Raw genomic sequence first — 16,260 nt, forward strand, 5'->3', positions numbered from 1 at the left:
CTGAGAGTATTCTCAGAATGTTTGGGATGTCATGTAACTGGTCTGTTTAGTGGTCTGCATTGTATGTACTCGGTGGACGATGAACTATTCACTGTATCATTTAAAATTTGATGTAACACTTTCAAAAACATTTAAATAACAACTTTGTCAGTGGACAATGGACCACTGGACAAACGTCTCAGAGAAACATTCTATTACTTGAACCACTATCATAATATACTTTCTAATAGGCTATTTTGTTCTTCTCTGCATTTCATTGTAGCCTAATGCAGTGTTAAACTGTGTAGAATTGGACGGGGAAGTGGGGCACAGTGAAGCCACAAGATTTTTTTGGTTCTTAAACCAAAATGCAGTTATGTGTCTACATCTCTAATACACACACACACACACACACATGTATATATATATATATATATATATATATATATATATATATATATATATATATACACACACATACAATTGATATATCAACAAACCAAATCAGACATTACAATACAGTCTCTGTATTGTAATGTCTGATTTATTTCTTGAAAAGCATGCAGAGGTGGTGGTGGCAGTAGTTTTTGCAGAACTGTGTAGTGTATGCTCTCATGCCTTTATTGGCCCCAACAAGGGGATCCTATAGTACCTACATTCCCTGAATAATGTCAGTCACTGTTTTAGAAATCAGAAATACTTTGTTTATCCCCAAGTGGAAATTGTGATCTGTTACAGTCGCTGCAATGTAAAGAATAGAGAATTATAAGAGGTATTAGGAGTATAAAATAGAAGTTTATGAACATAAAATAATAAAATTCAATAAAATAGAAATACAAATGTATATTATACTACTACGTTAACACTAGTACTTTAAGATAAACTATATACCTTCGCTGTACTGAGTCTGTAAGTGTCTAAAAATATACAAATATGTGCATTGTGCTATATTACACTGTATAAACTATCGTTACATTAATTATTGCAATATTACTGGCATATATTTAAACTTCCAATCTTTTCTCTAACCTACATTTTTACTCTACCTCTCTATTTTTGTTCCTTTACAATGTCCATATTCACATTTTGTCCTATATAGCTCCATATTTCATAGCTCCATACTCAAAATTGAATTATTACTTACTATGTAACTGACATGTTATATTAATTCCTATTGTATTTTGCTTTTGCTCATTTACTTTAATTGATTTTTATTTTGCTCCTTAAATGTCTGTGTACACTGTTAAATATTTGACTGTACATTTATAGCAAATTACTGACTACCAGTTCCGTTACTTTCACAGTGATTTACTGTATTGTTTTTTTTTACAGTAGATTGTTGTGAAATGACATCTGTATACTGTGATCTCACAGTAGTTATACCTGCATATTACTGTGATTTAGCAGCATGCTCTTGTAAAATTACTATTTTTAACTGTAATTTCACAGTTTATGTACATCTGATAACTGTGATTTAGCAGTATGCTCCCATAGAATTACTGTATTTCACTGTAATCTCACAGTAAAACTACAATATTACCTTCATGATTTTTACAATATAACAGTTCTTGAAAATAACTTGCAGTGTAATTCAATGTCTATATTAGGCTATATTACACTTTACACAAAGCCTATGGATTATTTTCTTCTGCTAAGTCCACCAATCAAAGGAATATTACAGCCTGCTGAAAGCCTGAAATGTAAAACCCTGGGAAATATATGTCTGCCGAAGTCCTTCTAATAAAGCTTATTTGTTGTGAGCGTGGTCCTTTTTTGTCAGCTCTTCTTCATTTGGATTTTGACAGATGGACAGTAATAGTTTGCTGTTACAGAGAATTTAGTAAGTCAATCAAAGTAAAACTGTAAAAATGGGGGTATTAAAAGTTTCAAATTATGCTCACACACAGTTTCTACTATTTACATGCTTTCACGTTCAAAAACCACATTTCTTTTTTCATACTGTTGGCCTGAATATACCTGCAATCACCCGCTGACTGAAAAGCTCTGTTTTTCTATCTTCATAGAAGGTTTCACTGGAATACATTATTAGGCAACAGCTTAGGTCCATGTTTACTTTCTGTCAGCTGACGTCATTCGCATACACTGCAAAACATTCTAACAAGAAATACAAGAGGACCCATTTAGAATATTTACGTTTCAAGTATAATATACTTGTGACATCACAAATTCTGAAAAATCATGACTGCTTGTTTAAAAGCACAGTTTGTGAATATAAACTGTGCTTTTCTCTGTGGGCTGAGCGTTTTGATATGTTCACAGTATTTATAGCACCTATACCTGCTTTAAAAAAAAAAAAAAGACAGAAATCTGACTTTTCACAGTATGGGACCTTTAATATTAAATTGCACTGCATAAGAGTTTCTTATAAAAAGGTAACTTTGGTATTCTTCAACCTTAACCCTGTTTTCCCACATGTTTGTTTCTGATGGACGAATGGGAACATAAACTTTTGAAACCGGTCCAGTATTGAGAGAACTCGGGTGGAAGCAGTGAAACAGGCTGCAATATAACCACTTAAGGCATTTGTGCACCCGCAAACATCCACTAAAAGTGCTTGTTTTTGTCACTGAGGTTATTATTATAAGTGTCAACATTATGAAAAGGATCCTTACAGAGATAGATCTTAATGTAAAAGAATAAGATCATTTTTGTTAACCAGAAACAGCCCCAAAATCACCATCACCAAACTCCATTTAAATAAATATTTTAGCATGTACAGAACCAGCATATCTAACTGGGTGATTTAAGGGTTTATTTTAAGCAAACCATAGTTGGTGATTGTTGGAACAGTGGAAATATGAACCAAGGTGTTTTTTTGTTGTTGTTTTTTTTTTGTTTGTTTTGTTTTTTAGTTTTATCTTGTTTTTGTGGACTTCTAATAAAGTGTGTTTAACATTGTTAAAGTCACTGTAACTTAAATGGAGCCTGGTGGATCTGATGATGGCACTTTTGGGGCTGTTTCTGGTTCGACAAAAAAGATCTTACTCTTTAACAAAAAGGTGTCTTGCTGAAGGGATCCTTGTGTTGCGTGATGTTGTCAGACACTTAGAAAAATAATCTGAGCCTGTCAGTGGCAAAAACACTTTTGGTGGACATACATTGACAATGCTTTGCCCCAGGTGGTTACATTGCAGCCTGTTTCACTAATGTCAGCTGCAGCAGTCTTGCTCAGTAATGGACCAATTTGTTACTGTTAGTCACTTGAACACAATTCCAAGGGAAAATTGGGTCCACGTTGAAAAATACCAAAGATACCCTTTAAATTGCATTGTATTATTGTCAGGTGTTTTTATTTGTCTCCAGCTGAAGGGCAGACAATACAATTAACCACAGACATCACATAGCATTGCCACAGTCTTAACAAACAGTGATCAATAGCCTGTAGCTGGCATTGCACTGGGTTGCATTATAGTATAGGCCTGGATGACAATTTTTGTCTTCACCAGTGTAGGGTAATGTGTGCGTGTTAGAGTATTTGGTAGGCCTGTGGTGTGTTGGTGCGGTCGGTGTGTGTGTGTGTGTGGACATGTTTATCCCTTCGTTCTCATTGGCTGCTGAAACTTGTTGGAGCTTTTCTCTGTGGAAAAACAGAAAGCTCCAAGAACCTATCGGTGCTCACGACCCGTCCCCCTCTCTGGAGCCCGCCTGGTCCAGACTTGTCCGGGAGACAGTAAATGTAGTCCAGCCTTCACACCGCTTAAATAAGCTCATGTCAGAGACACAGCACTTGTATATTGTGGGCAAATTAACACTGTAAGGACTCCCTGCCGCTCCACACAGCGCTGCACTTTGCCGCCGAATATCCTTATCCTGCTTTGAGGGCTTTCATACTGATAACCTACTTAATCTCTTTTTTCTTTTCCGCCACACACTGGATCCATCTGACATTCCCACCTTCGAAACACTTGTGACCAACAAGTCTACACTTGAACTGGATTTCTGAGATAAACCCTTTTTGTTTTTGTTTTCGTTTGCACCTTCTTTTTAATGGTACAATGTCGTCTTTACCAGGAACAGTACCGCGGATGATGCGCCCGGCTCCCGGACAGAACTATCCCCGCACTGGATTCCCTCTGGAAGGTAGGCATAAGCGGAGGAGCAGCTGGGGAACACGATGGAGCCTGATGGACCTTTTACACTCACACAGAAGAGATTCTGATTCTGTGTGGACTCTAAAAACTTAGGAGCTCAATTTGAGAATTTAAATATGCCAAGCAGAACACACTGTAGCTTGACAAGAGCCAAGACCCTGACTAAACTAAGGCTACTCTCACTGGATTTTTTTTTCCCATGAAGGACTCGCATTATTTTTTTTCACACATTGAAAATGCCTTTATTATCCTTCTGAAAAATAACTAAAACAGGCCTGTTATTTAAGGGAGATTAAATAGGCTATTACAGATCCTAGGCTGCACTTAATTTATGAACCATCCACTGAGCATTTAGTCAACAAATTTGAAATGAGTCTAAATCCTAAAACAGAGATCTACAACCAAACGTGGGATTTCTTCAAGTGCCCTGCGCCTGGAAATCAAATCAAATAAAAATCAACAAGGAGAAGCAGATTGCACCAACAGTTGTAAAGCGTGATGGTGAATAATAAAGACGGACAAAAGGAGCTCTTCATCTCCTCTTCACTGCCATTGTGATTCGTTAATGGCAATCTGTTAACCAACATTTTCATTTGTGTCTACAATTTATTAGTTTTACCAGTGAGTCAATAAAAAAGTAGGCCAATATGAATATATGTAGCTACACATGCACAGCAAACACAGCATTTTAAATATGACTGTTTCCTATAACTGTCTCTGATGATGAAAAGCTCCATGCTGAGTGTGACCTTGTGTCGCCCACAGTGTCCACTCCTCTGGGCCAGGGACGGGTCAATCAGCTCGGAGGGGTCTTCATCAACGGCCGGCCGCTCCCCAACCACATCAGACACAAAATAGTTGAGATGGCTCACCACGGGATCCGGCCCTGCGTCATCTCCCGACAGCTGCGGGTCTCTCACGGCTGCGTCTCCAAGATCCTCTGTCGCTATCAGGAGACCGGCTCCATCCGACCCGGAGCGATAGGAGGCAGCAAGCCCAGGGTGAGAATGATAGGCCAAGTATTAATAATAATAATAATAATAATAATAATAATAATAGGCAAATAACATAAGAAATAAGAAATGTTACTTATATTGAATGCTGCTTGATTATTCTTGCAAATTATCTGCAGCTTTTTATTTAAATTTTTTACACGTTTGCGGCCTTAAATATTTCAGCAGCCTGTACTCATTACACACCGTGTTACTTGTTTCTTTCTCGGCCATGCTGTCTCACCTGCAGCAGGTAGCCACACCGGACGTGGAGAAGCGGATAGAGGAGTACAAGCGGGACAACCCCGGCATGTTCAGCTGGGAGATCCGGGATAAGTTGCTGAAGGACGGGGTGTGTGACAGAAGCACAGTCCCTTCAGGTGAGGCCTCCTCTGGTAAGCCGCATTTCATCTTTCATTCTCCGCTATTTTCCCATTCAAATGAATAGAAAAGCAGAGTTGAAAATTCAGGCCAAGGTTGGTCGTTATAATAATAATAATAATAATAATAATAATAATAACTATAATTATAATTATAATAATTATAATAGCCTAATTATTACTATCATTATTATTAGGCCTATTATTATTGTCCTACTGAAGCTGCCTGTGTTCGCAGTGAGTTCGATCAGCCGTGTCCTCCGAGCTCGATTTGGAAAAAAGGACGATGAGGACGAGTGTGACAAAAAGGACGAAGACGGAGAAAAGAAAACCAAACACAGCATCGACGGCATCCTCGGCGATAAAGGTAGGCAGATGAGAAAACAGAGCCAGGCCCGTTTGGACAATTAAAAAGCTGTGGACAGCTGCAGGTTGGACAACTGTTTAGGCAATGAATTGTCTACAAATTGGGCCTAAATGGGCGTTTTGTCGCTCTGGGTTTTCCCTGCTTTAGGCTGTTCTCCCAACAGACACAGAAGCCGCTTCATTATTTATGACGGGGAGCGCTGGAGTGGATCGGGCTCCCGCGGCGCTGCTTAAACGTTCCCTTGAAAGCAATGCTGACAGATGACCGATGTGCCAGTCATTATCAATTACAGGGCTGACAGGGACACCCCTCACAGCCAGGGCCCAGGGGCCAGCGACCTCACAGCGGCCTGTGTGTGTGTGTGTGTCAGGACGTCAAGTTCACTCGGGGGGAAAAAAAAAAAAAATCCGTCACCCAACCAAATAAAAAATAAAATAACGAAAACAGAATAAAGACGAATCTGGTCATTTAAAAATGTATTCAATTCATAGGATTGAATGTTACCAGGATATAAAGATTTACAGATTTATCTTAAAACCCTCTTCATATTAAAATTTTAACGAACTGTTCATTTTAAGGAGCAAAACGACCAAATTTGATTCGTAGCCTGAAGAGGCCTAAAATATTTCTCAAGCATTAATGGTTAAAATGACATTTTGGGTACACTTCTCTTAGTAATTAGATTTCTCTCTTGCAAGTATAAAATTGAGACACATATTTATCATTTAGCTGCTTTTATATATATATATATATATATATATATATATATATATATATATATATATATTAGACTTTTTTTTTTAGATTTGAGAGCTTGCCAGATACAAAATGTGATTGTGGGTCAGTTTTCATCACTCAAAGAACAGCAGTTATAGAATAACCTTCATATTGCTGTTGGTCTGGTGTGTTTGGAGCATTTTGCCATGCACAATCTGCTGCTCATTAATCAGACCTAAGGCCTGTAGCTCCCTCTATTTCCTAATCACTGTTTTGACAGGTGATTTTTTTTTTTCAAACACTATCAACTATTCTCCTTTTCATGTTCTTCAAAAGATCAGCTAGTGTCTTTCTGTCATCCGAACCTGGCATTTAATAATTTGAAGACTTAGCCTATTACAGCTGGTAATGAAACCGGTGTCTGTTGAATAGGCGTCTGTGTTGGAGAGGGGTGTAATAGCTCCAAGGCATGGTAAGAAATATATTTATCCCCTATCAGCCCTCACTCTCACAGTTCCAAGCACATGCATTCTGTTGAAGGGCTTTAAAGCAGATTAAATTGAGCCTTTTATTTCTTTTCACTTTCATCTCTCAGCGGCTCACTTCTTGGTGTGATGCCCGCAGCGCAAATTCATGAGATTTTAAGGTTTCCTCTCGTGTTGTTTAGATTGTATTTTTAAATTTAAATTTACTGTTATGGGATTGTTTTTGGTGGCATGTTGGCAGCATCGCAGGGAGAGCTGGAGTGTATTTTAGCAGCAGTATTAGGCTGAAGGGAAGAAGTGTGATTGTGGGCTACTGACACCAACACATGGATGAGGAGGTTGATATTAACATCTTCCATCAAAGCTACTAAAGTAAACACTACAGGCACAGGAGTCAACTTTCTTATTCACACAAAACATTTTACAAATAGCCAACACATGGAAAACAATCCAAGAAAATGCATTATAATACATTTATAATTCAATCTTTACAATGAACCAATAATCTAATAAGTAAATATCTTCTCACTCTTCAAACTGCATTTCCTTACATAACATTTAAAAGAGATGACTCCACATACATGCACATATTACAGTACATGCATATCATCATATCTCTCTGACAAGACAGTGTTTGTCAAAATGTGATTGTAGATCCTATTTTTTTATATTTAATCATCATAGATGTTATTAGTTGGAAATGATTCACTGTAAAGAGAAACTGTTTTAACTTCAAAAAGTTAGTGTCCAGGCTACAATTTCAAGTTGACTGATATAATTAGCATATCAACCAAAAGCTGCCCTAAAATTTGAACTGCATGAAAGCTCATCACAGATTGTATATGGTTTGACCTAATTTACTTAATTGACACATTGAATAATTACAAAATTACCTCAACTCGTCCTCTCAAATTCAGTCAGCTGGTCAGCCTGGACACTAACTTTTCAAAGTTAAAACAAATACCTTCCTTTTACAGTGTAGATGGCAACGCTGCAAAATTATAATCATATTCAGTAGATCAATTTAATGTTAATATATATGATATTTTACAGAATACACTGTGAACATGTTTCTTTTCTTTCTTAATACAGTAGGAAATGGCATTTCATTTGTAAAGGCAGGTGTAGTGGATAGGCAAGGTAACCTCTACAATGATGATCTTAAATTTTAGGGCAGCATTTGGTAGATATGCCGTTTCCCAAAGATATACATGACCGACTACAGGGGGAAAAAAACGGTCAATATTTGGAGTCCAGAATAAGCCTGCTTGAAAGAAAAAAAAGTTGATAGTGAGGATGGAAAGAGCACTTCAAACAAATCCAGTTGAAGTGACGAGAGGCAGCTTTACATCGAGCACAGGCAGTGGGAAGTTCTATTGCAGCTATTAATAACACTTTTCCCTGGGCATCCGCACTTACTCCACTCCATCTGCACTTTCTCCCAGCTATTTTGCCGGGTTGAAATTGAGGGAGACCCAAATGTTGGCTTGAGATAACACAATCATCACAGCCTGGGTCCTGGGCTGTGTATCAGTGTATTAAACTGGGATTAACCTCCCCTTTCTCCCCCACTGCCTCGCACCAAAAATTCACATTTTTAAAAGACATATATTGATAAAAAGGACAGGGGGGCTGGAAGCCAATGTGCAACATAGAGGAATGGTATCAACAGAAATAATGACAATGAAAAGCATTAATCTGCTATGATAATTGATTGAACATTGAAGTCATTTATCTAATGAAAATCCCAAATGTCCCCTGATTCATTTTTCTCCAATCTGAGCATCTGCTGCTCTCCTCTCTTTAAACTCAACAGCTTTGGGATTTTAGACTGTGGCTCGGATTTAATGTGTAGTTTGAAGTCATTAAACACAAAACTGCAGATGGATGCTTGTCTTTGGAATTATGACTAAACAAATAAATGAAAAACACATGAAAAATCTGTGTGAATATACATTTCAAACTGCAGCCCTTATCTTAAATAAAACACCTAAACTACCATAGTAACAGCTATTCTTTGTATTATATAGCCTAGTCCCCACCTAAATGTTTATAAGTGAAAAGTTTGGTCACCTTCACCTTGAAAATCCTTCAAAACTGGCTTCTGAATAATAACAGTGAATGTGAACTCCCAGTACTGTGTAAACACAACAGCAGTGATGGATGGCACGGACTCAGAGAGCTTCATGTCTGGATAAATGGAACTGGTGAGGCTGTAATTTTCCCGCGGCAGCTGTGGTGGCATGCTGACCTGAGGCAGACCTGAGGATAGGTTTTCACGTGCTGTGTTTCAGACTTTTCGAGTAGAGCAAAGTGAGCAGCTTAGAGGCTTTGATCTTCTGCTGCCTCTGCTTATCAGACACATTTGCAGTGACACTGCCACAATGAGAGTTCATCATATTAGCTGGTGCTAGTGCTGCTTTCAGGCTTGCCTGTCTATTAATTAAAGCCCATTTGCCACATGAGACAGGACCTGTCCCCTCCACCCCCCCCCCCCCCCCCCACCACCACCCCCTCTTGCTTTCTCCCCCTTAGCCAACACACCACAGACGCATCTAATATAATTCAGCCTAAATATTGACAGCTCGCTGCAGTTAATGATTTTATTATATATCATCACTTAAAGCCTCTCTCTGATAGACCTCATTTACACCGCTCGCGAACGGTCGCTGTTTACTGCATTTCCATTTCCAGCATGTTAACAGGTCAGAGTATTCACACCGCATCTGTTCCAAGCGCCGCTCGAGTCGCGCTGCTTTCGCGAGCGAGCTCGAAAATAGAAGAGACGCTGATTTTTTGCGCGAGTCGCGAGCGAATGGTCGCGGTATTCAACAAAAAACACGAGTTTGCGTGTGTTCTGACCTCTCTCGGCCACCGTAGATATCTCCCCCTTGACCAAGCCAGACCTGACAGGCACGTGTTCCATGTAGCCTACTTACCCATTTGTCGTGCTAAATATTAATTCTCCAAGCCTTGGAATAATCACTGGCGCGCGAACCTGTCCACCCTGGGCTTTGGGTCCAAACTTACTTCTTCTTCATTGGGGTTTACTGGAGATTTGCAAACACGGTGCACTACCGCCACCAACTGTTCGGGTGTGGTTTGTATTTTGACAGGACAGCAGCGGCCGCTGCGCGCAGGTCTGTTCGGTTTTGGTGTGAATACACGTGTGATCCCGCTACACTTGCGGTGTAAAAGAGGCCTTAAGGTCTCCCTCTCTTTATGCAAAATGAAGGGGTTAACTTTGGATCAGGAGGCTGGCAGGGGCGTTATTCAAAGATCCCACTCTGATCCCATTGGGGAAACTGGGTCAGTGTGGCAGCACACAGGAACAGGATAAAGCAAAGTAAAAGAAGACATCCACAAGAAATGATAAAATAACAAATGCGTGGCAACCCTAGAACATGTGAGGTAGAATGCTTCAATTGGTAATACGTGTATGAAACCAAATTTTAGCATTACTTCAGCAGAAAAATCTTAACAATTGAATAATGACACAATTAATAATGCGTCAATAAATGTAAACGTTATATTAATCAATATCAGTCAGCCAACCAACCAGCCCATCCAGCCATCATTTATTTGTCACATAAACTTTATATAAGATACAATTCCAGTGAACTGGATGGTTTTAAGTTAAAGTCACGTTCAGCTTTTTCAATATGTTAAGTAATTTCACATGAGAAGCACATTCTACATATTTATATTTATTTTTATATTTTAAAATTTATAAGATCGGAGACAACACATGTAAAAACCTGAATTTCATATCACACACACACACACACACACACACACACACACACACATATATATATATATATATATATATATATATATATAGATCATATGCCACAGAAACAGCATTTTACATGTGAATTTATTTCACATATGAAATGGTGTTTCACACGTGTTTTGTGGACATTGCATGTGAAATAAACTCATCAAATATACATACATTAAAATGTATGTATCATGATTTTGAACAAGGATATTTTCCAATGTGGAGATGTATCAGAATTTGATGACAGAATGCAAAGCCACATGCCAAATAGTAAAGCTCATGTTATGGAGAACATGAGACCAAATTACACATGCAATAAAACATAAAGCTCACTAATTCATATTGTTTTTCACTGCTTAATCTGACTCATTAATTAAATAATTAAACAGAAACACATTAAACACAATAACATGCTGAGATTGTAATATGATGCTACTGAAAGCTGATTAATGATGATACTGAATTAAGGCTCAGCTCTACCAGCACATCATTCTCCAGAAATCTTACATACTACCACCACTACTACTACTAATAATAATAATAATAAAAAGAGGGAAAAGAAAAAGAAGAAAAAGAAGAAAGAGGAGCTTTTATCAAATGTAGAAGAAACTGGTTTTAACCCAATAGCAGTAGCAACATCCACTCTTTAAAACACACAACAAAAATGAATAGGCCAGATTTTATAATCATCATTTATGAAATAATAACACCAAACATTTGCACATATATCACAATTAGCTGCTTTTCTCCATTTCCTCTTGCTCATCCAACTACTTAATTTGACAACAAAACATTAACCTGTTAGAACCCAATTATGTTCCAAACACAAAAAAAATATTTCAGTGGTAGATTTCTACTCTAAATGCATAAACAAATAATTACCTCACTCTTTTGATTAGGATACTTAATTATGTGTTGTTGTTGTTTTGTCCATGATGAAAAATTTTAATGTGGAGACCACCTAATAGGAAAAATGACTTAACAGACAAATGGTCTTAACAGACCTTCTTTTTGTTTATTTGTTTTTCATGAATAGTTAACTAATTTCAGTGAAGTGAAGCTCTAAAACACATTGCATTTATATTTTATATTTGTCATCATGACTCAAAATATCTTTCAATTTCTGAAGTATCTTCACAAAAAAAGTAAATCCTCCTGAGATTAATATTCTGTGTACATAACCAATAGAATGTATCACAAACTCACTGTATCATCAGAAAATCAAATAAGAACAGGTTTCCCTTTTCATTTCCTGGTGACACTCAGATCCACTCTCCATCCCAATGAACAGATATTTTTGAATGTGTAAGTAATTTGGGTGGAATCAGATGACAGTAATCATAGAGCTAGACATCCTTGAAAAGTTATGTTCTTTGGAACAGATAAAGGATCCGAAGGGGTTAACTGATATTATGTTTGACATTTTAGAGATCAGTCAGTTCAGCAATTGATAAATTCAGCTACCAAAATAAATGTTGTTTTAAAGCTTTGTTGTAATTAGAACCTAGAATGCAGCCAAGGTTTCTTCTCTTTTTCTTTAGCATTTTTGTCGGGGCTGACCTACTTGTTGATTTTCCTTTATTTCTAGTAGCACTTTGGACTTCTCAGTGATGTCTCTGAGAAAACCAATATATATAAAGGAGAGCTGCTGAGCTGGGAGGAGGCTTTGAAAAGGAGAATAGCAGCCCACTTCTTTGCCATGGAGTGTTCAGTAGCCATCCCTTAATCCTCCTTTCATTTTGCCGACAAATGCCAAGAATCTTGTCTGGCAACCCAATGGGAAGCTGATCAGCCAACAAAAGAGGAGCGGTGCACAAAGAGCAAACAGGCAAACTGGGGTTGAGGGCAGTCAGAGGCCTCAGGCATCCCATTAACAAACCATTTGCAAAGGATACACAGAAGACAATAACAAACAGAGAAATCACAGAACATAGCAAAAACAATATGGCAACAACAAATTAATGAAATGTCAACATTTTGCTTGGTCTTTAACTGAGCCCCCGGTGAGTGTGCTGGAAAACCCCCAGAGTTGGAGAGCTCATAGTGCAGCTGTGCAGCCTGAGTTCAGCCTGTTCAGTGCATATCATGCATGCTGCTATTCTACAGTCAAATTACATTACAGTCTATATGTAGATATATTTTCAAGTGTTGTTCAAACTTTATTGAAAATGACCAGAGTTCCCAAAGTTTCCAGTGTGAGGAAATGTAATATAACATGAATAGAATTAGAAGAATTAGAAAGCTTTTATTGTACATGTATTTGCAGGATATAGCAAAATTTGGAGTGCCACTCCTGGTGGTGCATACAAGTTGAAAAGAAAAAAAGGACACATAGCATACAAAATTAAAAACAATAAACACACTGTGAAAACCACATTACATATAATGTAAAAGAGGTAGCCATAAAGTGCAGAGTCAATAAATGCCAGAATCAGTAAATTGCCCAGTCCACAGTATTCTTTGCACAAGTCCCATACAATGGAACTGAGCAGTCATAAAAAAAAAAACCCATTCTGTTTTTTTTTTTGTTATATATTTCACTTTTATATTTTTTATTTTAAAAATGCAAGAGAAGCTTGATGAAAACAATCCAGGGTTTAAGAGGTCAACATGATATGTCATTCTTGATTGGTTTGTTAGCTACCAGTGTATCAGGATTTGTCAGGGAGACATCTGCTTTAATCCAACTTATTTTGCTGTCCAGTAAAACATGGGCAGGGAGCTCGCTCCATACAAACCATTCAGATAGGTCTCCTCCTCGCAGCTAGTTGCAGGATCAAACACAACTGGCTTTAAAGACACAACTCCATGACTACATCACTCCGTTCAAAAATGATGCGCTGTTTCTTAAAACAATATCTTTTACGTATAGATGAAATTCAGAAAGAAGAAAAAAAACTGTTTTTGACAAAAATGCAAATAAATAATGATGAATAAATAATGATTACAGATTTAAAATCCTTTGCAACAAAGGTCAAGTACCAGCTAAAAGCAAACCAGAACTGTACCCACTCTTAGCTAATCACACTCAAACTCACTCAAATGGGTATTAGTGTAAGTGTATTGGTGTGATATTGGTGCATGTGTATTTAAGTATATGCATTGTGGTCTTTGTATAGTAGTATGTCTATTGTAGTAGATATTTTTTTGATGTATGTTGTTATGTTTGTTTTGCAGTGTAATGTATGTTGTTGTATATGTATTGTTGGTATATGTACTGTGATATGTGTATTGTAGTATGTGGATTGCAGGCCCACATTTAAAGCCCAACCAGGGACAAGAGCTGAAAATTAGCAATAGCTATAAACTCTCTGCAGTCTCATACTCTCTATCGGAACTATGTTACATTGCATTGTCCCTATCAAAAAATAAATAAATATATATATGTCTATATCTATATGTCTATATCTTTAATCCCATCTTATCTACCTTTTCTTTGTTTAATTTTGAAAAAGAATTGGCCAAATATGAGCATAGAGACTGAGTGAAAATAAAATGGAGTGTATATCATAAAATATAAAAATATTAATGTAAAGATCCTGTGTCAGGGAAATGGTTGAAGGAATGATTTTAGCGAGTGACTAAATGCACCTCTAAAACCCTGTTTGAAATTTCCATACAGAGGGCTGTGTGCTTGGATCTATTACATGGCTTATTCATGGATTTCTCCATCAATCCATGGCGGAAATCACATTCACCAAATGCAACCATCCAGTGTAATTGGCTAGAAAATGACCTTAAATATACAGAGATTACTGGGGCATAAAGGCCTGGCATTTTTTGGGGGGTGGGGGGTAGGTTCATGCTGCTGAAGGGTATGAAAGTGGATTAATGGCCATTTCTCCGTCACTGCATTAAAATGATTTGAGCCACATATTTAACACACAGTTGTAATGGGAGCTGAGCATTGTTCACACTGCATCCTGGTATAGGTCGATGAGGGAAAACACTTTGTGCAGTAGGTACCTTGGCTTAATGAGCTTTTCTTACAGAATATTCTGCTTTCATCACATCTGAGGACAAAAATTATTTATTATGTTGTATTTTATGAAATAATTTGGAATTATGATAATGCATTTTAATTAGATCTTGACAGCAATGCTGTCAATACACTGATGGCTGACAAATGAAAGTAAAAGCCAACATGCTGTGTCAAGTCAGGTGTTGTTCCACCACGAGCCTTCAGAACAGCTTCAGTGTTGCTGGTCAGAGATTCTTCACATGTGTGGAAAGAAGCATATTCCTTCATTCTGTATTTTGATGGTGGTGGAGAACACTGCCAAAGATGTCACTCCTAAATCTAACACAGGCCTTGAGTTGGATTGAGATCTGGTGACTATGAAGGCCATAGCAAATCATTCACACAATGGTGTGGGGAAGTTACGACAGGCCCCAGTGCACACGATTATGATGGACCCTAGTGCACGCGATTGTGCATGTACTGTCTCAACACAAATAGAGACCTGACACTGGACAACATCAACATTCATATTACCTAGCAATCATTATTGCATATCTGACAAAAATATCAAAAATAAGAAATTATTCATTGAATTGATTTATTTTGGTAACCATAGATTTTATAGCTTATAGAAAAAGGATATAATTTTGTTTTTGATAGCTACTGACTATCTGAAAAAACAATAAGAATAAAAAAGTAAACCGTGACCCAGATGGCTTTGCCTTTTTGAGGACATATCCAGTCTACATTAGGAACATTCTTTTTTTATCATTCCTCTTTGAACACTGGTATGTAACAAGGTGGCAATCTGAATCACTTGCAAGGGCCCGCTCCCTCTACGGGCCCCTCCACTCCAGGGTCCCCTGTGCAATTGCACTGCCTGCACTGACTATATTTACACCCCTGAAACAAAGCACTCAGTGAGCCCTCATGCCCTCTGAATGGGCAGACTACTCTTTTTTTCCGTCACCCATTTGTATAGGCCTATCAGTTTAATATTGGTGCTTAGCTTTACAGAGAGCACTGTGACCAAAAAGTCATTAATGATGTCATCATAAGTAATGACATTAAGACATTAATTTCACTCACCTAGTCTACTAAACCACAGTGAAGTGTAATGCAATCTTTAAGAGCAAGAAAACACAAACTAAGTTGCCACATACTGAGAAAAGCAGATGATACAGCCTCATATGACACTACCGGTATTCTTTTGATAGACACCTCCCAGCACTAGATTTAATCCTAAAGGGTTAGAGGCACTTAAAATAACACCAAATGCAAAGACTTTAAATATGACAAATGAATAAATAAAAAAGAAGAGTCAAATTGATTTTTAAATTTCCAGGATATAATGCTGTGAGAGTTCTACAGTCAGCTGGTTTCATTAGAGGCAATTTAAATGTTGATTTTTATTGGACCTTGCTCATATCCACCTCTGTGAGGTGTGGAAACAGCAGACCTAAAATAACTTATACTTGCCCCC

The 16,260-nt window shown here is 37.7% G+C and overlaps 1 protein-coding gene across 4 annotated transcripts in view; it reads left to right on the plus strand.

Moving 5' to 3' along the window:
- The first annotated feature begins 3,728 nt into the window (after window positions 1-3,728).
- The window catches only part of LOC117258368 (paired box protein Pax-7-like), a 240,631-nt gene continuing 228,099 nt past the window's right edge, over window positions 3,729-16,260 (plus strand). The window contains exons 1-4 of one of the 4 annotated variants that reach the window (XM_033629198.2): window positions 3,729-4,080; window positions 4,857-5,092; window positions 5,334-5,478; window positions 5,702-5,830. In XM_033629198.2, coding sequence (XP_033485089.1) covers window positions 3,996-4,080; window positions 4,857-5,092; window positions 5,334-5,478; window positions 5,702-5,830 — 595 coding nt within the window. In that variant the 5' untranslated portion in view covers window positions 3,729-3,995. The remainder of the gene's footprint in view (window positions 4,081-4,856; window positions 5,093-5,333; window positions 5,479-5,701; window positions 5,831-16,260) is intronic. The other 3 variants (XM_033629199.2, XM_078170386.1, XM_078170387.1) reach the window with 3 other exon arrangements.

This window comes from Epinephelus lanceolatus, chromosome 8 (assembly GCF_041903045.1).
Source record: "Epinephelus lanceolatus isolate andai-2023 chromosome 8, ASM4190304v1, whole genome shotgun sequence".
Lineage (NCBI taxonomy): Eukaryota > Metazoa > Chordata > Actinopteri > Perciformes > Serranidae > Epinephelus > Epinephelus lanceolatus.